The sequence below is a fragment of the Limulus polyphemus genome, unplaced genomic scaffold, assembly GCF_000517525.1.
Source record: "Limulus polyphemus unplaced genomic scaffold, Limulus_polyphemus-2.1.2 Scaffold1059, whole genome shotgun sequence".
NCBI classification, from domain to species: domain Eukaryota; kingdom Metazoa; phylum Arthropoda; class Merostomata; order Xiphosura; family Limulidae; genus Limulus; species Limulus polyphemus.
This window is the reverse complement of record NW_013666669.1, coordinates 278,088-284,506: the sequence shown is the minus strand read 5'-3', so window position 1 is coordinate 284,506 and position 6,419 is coordinate 278,088. Positions and strand designations below refer to the sequence as shown.

General features: G+C 34.3%; 1 protein-coding gene across 1 annotated transcript in view; it reads right to left on the bottom strand.

Annotated features, from left to right (window-relative positions):
• Positions 1-4,351, bottom strand: part of LOC106461926 — a 58,215-nt gene extending 53,864 nt beyond the window's left edge. The window contains exon 1 of the mRNA XM_022389028.1: positions 3,774-4,351. Within this exon, the coding sequence (XP_022244736.1) occupies positions 3,774-3,999 (226 nt within the window). The 5' untranslated portion in view covers positions 4,000-4,351. The remainder of the gene's footprint in view (positions 1-3,773) is intronic.
• Positions 4,352-6,419: the final 2,068 nt, after the last annotated feature.

Here is a 6,419-nt window from a genome sequence, read left to right as displayed (position 1 = left end):
AATATTGGTACTACTTATCTGTAAAGATGACTAATAGTGGTAACCACAGTTAATATTGATATATAAATATTGGTACTACTTATCTGTAAAGATGACTAATAGTGGTAACCACAGTTAATATTGATATATAAATATTGGTACTACTTATCTGTAAAGATGACTAATAGTGGTAACCACAGTTAATAAAGTACCAATATTTATGTCTCAATATTAACTGTGGTTACCACTATTAGTCATCTTTACAGATAATTAGTACCAATATTTATGTATCAGTATTAACTGTGGTTACCACTATTAGTCATCTTTACAGATAATTAGTACCAATATTTATGTATCAGGTAGTACCAATATTTATGTATCAGTATTAACTGTGGTTACTACTATTAGTCATCTTTACAGATAATTATTACCAATATTTATGCATCAATATTAACTGTGGTTACCACTATTAGTCATCTTTACAGATAAGTAGTACCAATATTTGTGTCTCAATATTAATTGTGGTTACTACTATTAGTCATCTTTACAGATAATTTATTAACTGTGGTTACCACTATTAGTCATCTTTACAGATAAGTAGTACCAATATTTATATATCAATATTAACTGTGGTTACCACTATTAGTCATCTTTACAGATAAGTCTTCACTTAAGTGCTACTGCTCTTAGTAAGTGTTGTTCTACACAAGTTATTGTTCCAGTAAGTAAGTATTAGTAAGTGTTGTTCTACACACGTTATTGTTCCAGTAAGTGTTGTTCTACACACGTTATTGTTCCAGTAAGTGTTGTTCTACACACGTTATTGTTCCAGTAAGTGTTGTTCTACACACGTTATTGTTCCAGTAAGTGTTGTTTTACACAAGTTATTGCTCCAGTAAGTGTTGTTCTTCTGTAAAAATTATTGTTCCAGTAAGTGTTGTTCTTCTGTACAAATGATTGTTCCAGTAAGTAATGACACGTTTTATTTATGACGAAAAAGAGGTCTGATAAAAAAAAACCTTAAGGTTCTAGTTTTAATTTGTTTAGCTTCTAGTTATTCTAACGATCATTTAAAGTTTATACAATGGAAAATGGCGGACAATAGGAAAGTATTGGAAACCTATTAAAATTAGAAACAAATTAATATAATAAATATTTCTTATCGCTCTTTATCCGTTTAAAAGTTCATGGAAAATTCAAAGATGCTTTGCTGTATCTTTTTTTTTTTCTAATTTGCGTACAAGAATGTCAACAATGGTCATATTCATAACAACGACGAAACAAGTTAATGGACAGTGCATGTATTTTAAATTTTTCAGAAGAACATAAAATTAAACATAAGTTAATAATATTAAAATAAAATGAAGACACCAGCGTTTTCACGTGCACAATAATTTATTTTTATAAGGTTTAAAAAAACAACTTCTACAAATATATTGTTATGCACGTCATTTTATTTTAATTTTATTGAAAGTATACAAAAGGGCTGTCAGTATAATGTACGGAACATAAGTTAGTTTTAATTTCTAGATCCGCCAACTTTTGCGGTAACGAGATGCGAACCATGGATCTTTCAACCCTCGGCCCGGGATGAGTTTCCATAGATGTAATATATTGTTAACCGAGTTCTTGATCAAACCTGGAAGATGAAAATAAAAACTAAAATCCATTAACGCTAGTTCTGCAGCTTTCTTAAAAACGTGTCAACAACCATTAAGCCCACAATATGTGTGTGTGTGTGTGTGTGTCATGAGAGAAGTTTCATCAGAGCTGTCTTGAACACAAATATCACACGCATTACAATATAGCCAGTAATCTAAGGTTTCTATCCAAATTAACGTTTGGCAGACAGAGAGAGATAAGCTTAATGAACCTTAACTTTATAAAAAATAATGTCTGTTATTTTCCTTCCTGGAGAAAAATGAAGTCTTTAATACATTGGTTTCAAATTAGTTATTTAATACTGAATATTGTTATTTCACAACATTCCGTTTTATCTTAGAGTGAACGACATCTCCATTGGTCTAGAATGTGGCAGCATTAGAAACGTTGCTATTAATATATTCATTGCAATACACACTAAGGGTAGGATACAAACATGCATTATTACAATCTTATATCACTAATTTAAATCATCACCCAATTCTGTGCACGGAACCCGACACTAGGAGAACAAACTGATAGCAACGCTAAAGGACCATTTGTTTATTTTAGACTAAACAAAAAGCAAAAATCAATAACTTTACATTTCTGAGAAATATCTGCATCCAAGAGGACGTTAGAATTAACATTGAAGTCAAAGCATTCTTTTGTAGTTACTGATATTACAATTTACCAGAGTTTAGCGTTTCCAGGCATAGTGAAAAATCAACTGAAACTAAACTTTATCAGATGGCCAGGTGGTTAGGGCACTCGACTCACCATCTGAAGGTCGCGAGTTCGAATCCCCGTCCCCCAAACATGCTCGCCCTTTCAGCCGTGGGGACGTTATAATGTGACGGTCAATCCCACTATTCGCTGGTAAAAAAATGCCCAAGAGTTAGCGGTGGGTGGTGACTAGTTGCCTTCCCTTTAGTCTTACACTACTAAATTAGGGACGGCTAACGCTTTGCACGAAATTCAAAAATAAACAAACAATCTTTATAAGATAAAGTGGAAAATCAACTCAACCCTAGATTTACAAGAGATAATGAAAATTCAATTGAAACTTAAGTTTACCAGATATAATGAAAAATCAATTAAAACTTAGTTTTAACAGGAAAAATGAAAAATGTACTAAAACTTAACTTTACCAGACACGATGAAAAATCAACTAAACTTAACTTTACCAGACACGATGAAAATGTACTAAAACTTAACTTTACCAGACACGATGAAAATTTACTAAAATCTAACTTTACCAGACACGATGAAAAATCTACTAAACTTAACTTTACCAGACACGATGAAAAATTTACTAAAATCTAACTTTACCAGACACGATGAAAAATCTACTAAACTTAACTTTACCAGACACAATGAAAAATCTACTAAAACTTAATGTTACTAGAAAATATTAAAATCAACTAAACTTAGCTTTATCAGAAATAATGACAAAAAAATCACTGGTCATCACGGGTCAACTCACACAGTCTACATTGGTCATCACGGGTCAACTCACACAGTCTGTATTAGTCACAGGTCAACTCACACAGTCTACATAAATTTAATCAATAAGTATACAACTTAAAAACCAACTCTGTTTTAATCAATACTAGATTCCGGTTCTGTGGACGTTTCCAATTTTCAGTTCTGTAATAATAGTAAAAACATACAAATCTCGGGTATGAGTCGTATCTGGCTCTTTAAGTTCAGGCGAGTTAAGTCACGTGTTTAATTTTCAGTATTAGTAACTAGTAGCTCAAATTGAGCGGTAAATATTAAATCAGATAAACTTTTTAGAGGAATGCCAACAGTAAGTCAAACCTAGATGTTTTTACTTATTGGTGTATTTTCATGATTTTCATACTTTGGGACAGTTATACTTACTTGTTTCATGACTTGCAAGGATACATGCAAGTCAAAAAGGAAAGATTTACTGATTACACTGCATTACTTTACAGCTTGAAGGAAACAACAGCCTTACAGGGGCATATAAATGCTACATATTTTTAAGACTGTGTAATGCTGATCTGATTAAAAACGTAAAAGCACCTTGGTATATTATCAGTTAAGGCTTTAAAAAATATAGGACCCGTAGTTTAAAGTCAGGGCACTTCTTACAAACTAGAAAACTTAATTGTCCTAAAACTCACCAATCTGGGGAACATCGTATTGTCGAGATCCGCGTCGTTCTCTGACGAAGAATTTGGCATTCGACGTTTTCCGCTCTCTGATGGTTGTAGGAGCCCAAAGGTCAAGAACTGCTGGTGGCTGGCGTTGCTGCCTGACCGATGGGGAGAGGTCAAAAGTAAACTGCTGGGCTCTGGTTAATGTCAGTGCCATGGCCATCAACAGCAACGGTAGTAACAATCTTCCCATTGGGCCTGGTGTACAAGCACTGGTGGGTACGTACGGTGGGTAAGCTTTGTTCTGTGTACGCTGCGTCCGTTTCTCAATGAAACACTCTCCTGGCAGGTGCTGTCGGGGCCTTCTAATGCGCGTGCGTCTGTCAGAAAACTACAGGTAAAGATAGCCGAGGACGGGATGTACTAGCATTAACAGCTCCTTTTATAAACTTGTCATATTTATTCCCTAAAGTGCTTGTCTTTCTTGTCCTGGACTGTCATGGCTTCTTCTGTGAACTGCTTTTGCAAGTTTCCTTATGATATAATAAAAAAAATTTCGTTTCTTCGAGACAATGCAGTTTCTAGTTTTCCGAGCATTTAGTTCGGCCAAAAGAGAGCCTAATATCTTCATCCTAGTTTCGCCCACACACATTGTGCCAGCCAGTGCTACATCCTGGTGTAAAGGTGACGCACCAGGCAGCATGCAGTGTCCGTCGTCCGCTCACGCGCATGTGTGTTTGATTCGCCACCTATTAGCAAGGAAGATTTCTTGGAGCACCATAACCAGCTGGACAGTGTTAGCGGCTGTTTGGTCATTCTGCTTTAGAAACTCTGCTCTCTCAACATCTATTACACGAGTTCTGAATTTTCTTAAGAAAAGATGAAAAATATAACAAGAAAGTCAATAAAGCTAAGTTCTATTGAAACTTCGAGCTTTTCTCTAGAATAAGGAACTTTCAAAAAGTGCCCGGATTATCGAGTTTCTTATTTTGTGACTTATCTATTTTGGTTCCTACGTGATTTAGTAGTATCATCACAAATTTATAAATAATTTCTTAACATGACAATTTCACAAAAGTCATGCTGCCAACCTCTGGAGGGCTGAACTATATCTTGAAACTTTGAAAATAGTCACACAGTCTAACAGATACACGAGATTAGACTACCAAAAACAACATATTTTACTTAAAGTGTCGAAAGCTTAATTCAGTAAATTTTTGAAATATTCGACACCGCGAAGTGCCGTATGTGTAGGTCTTTTACTTTTTTATCAGTTGAGGATGAGCGCTTCAGTCTAAAGTAACGAGACAATGGATGGCAAACTCTGTATCCATAGAAACAGCTTCAGGCTCCAGTTTTTTAAGTCAACTAGATTATACATTAACCATTCTTTTTTATCACTTTTGTCAGAAAGAAATTCGAATTTCTGGTCATGCCGACACTTAGAGATCTTATTTCAAAAATACAAATTAATATTTGTTAGATCGTTTGAACGAAAAGAAAGGAAATGGGTGAAGTTTCATGATAACAAACTGTCCATCTTAACTTTATCAATACAGCTGTTTTTCTATATCATCCTTTCATTTCACTTTTTGAAATGATTAAATCTACAAATATAGTTAAAATCTTTACATAAACGAAAATTATTCTTCTAGAAATTACGAATACGTCGATTTTCAATACAAATCTTCGAAAAACAATTTATATTTGAAATAATAAAAACAATAGGCGACTTTTCTAGATTCGTTTGCTTCTTTGTAGTTAAGCATAAAGCTACACAATTGGCTATCTGTGCTGTGCCCATCACACGTATCAAAACCTGATTTCTAGTGTTATATGTCCACAGACTAACCGCTGGGCCAGTAGAGGGCGACTCTTCTAGTAGTAGAAGATAGAATCTGGTTCGTACCAGAAATACAGATTCTTCATCATTGAAATACTGATTCTTCATCATTACTTGTACATTGCATCCTACGAAAGCTCGCGCTCATAATATTCCATTGGATTTTCAAAGAATAATAAACTCATTTCAGGCGTGTCTGGCTTTCCACATAAATTGCAAATTTCCGGTTTGACTCTTTCGCTCCCTCGTAGTGATATGTAACAGTAACTTGCTATTAAGTCTTTTCTCAGTTTACAAATTGAAAGGTTTTAGCGAAAACAATATCTCCTGAAAATTAAACAGAAATTGCATAAAAATAATTTTAACTTGTTTGATTTCCATTAAGAAGAATAACTCTTATCAAGAACTTTAATAAACTAAATATTCTGGTTGATTTATCTTTCAATTCACGCTTCAGACAATGAAGAAAACCTCGGCTGGGTTTCTTGGCAGAGAAAAATGAGTAAAGAACTCAATCAGTCTTAGGGCGTCTTATCTTAGGGTGTATTATTTGAACTTTGTAATTAATAACTCAATCAGTCTTAGGGCGTCTTACCTTAGGGTGTATTATCTGAACTTTGTAATTCATAACTCAACCAGTCTCAGACCGTCTTACCTTAGGGTGTATTATCTGAACTTTGTAATTCATAACTCAACCAGTCTCAGACCGTCTTACCTTAGGGTGTATTATCTGAACTTTGTAATTCATAACTCAACCAGTCTCAGAACGTCTTACCTTAGGGTATATTATCTGAACTTTGTAATTCATAACTCAACCAGTCTCAGAACGT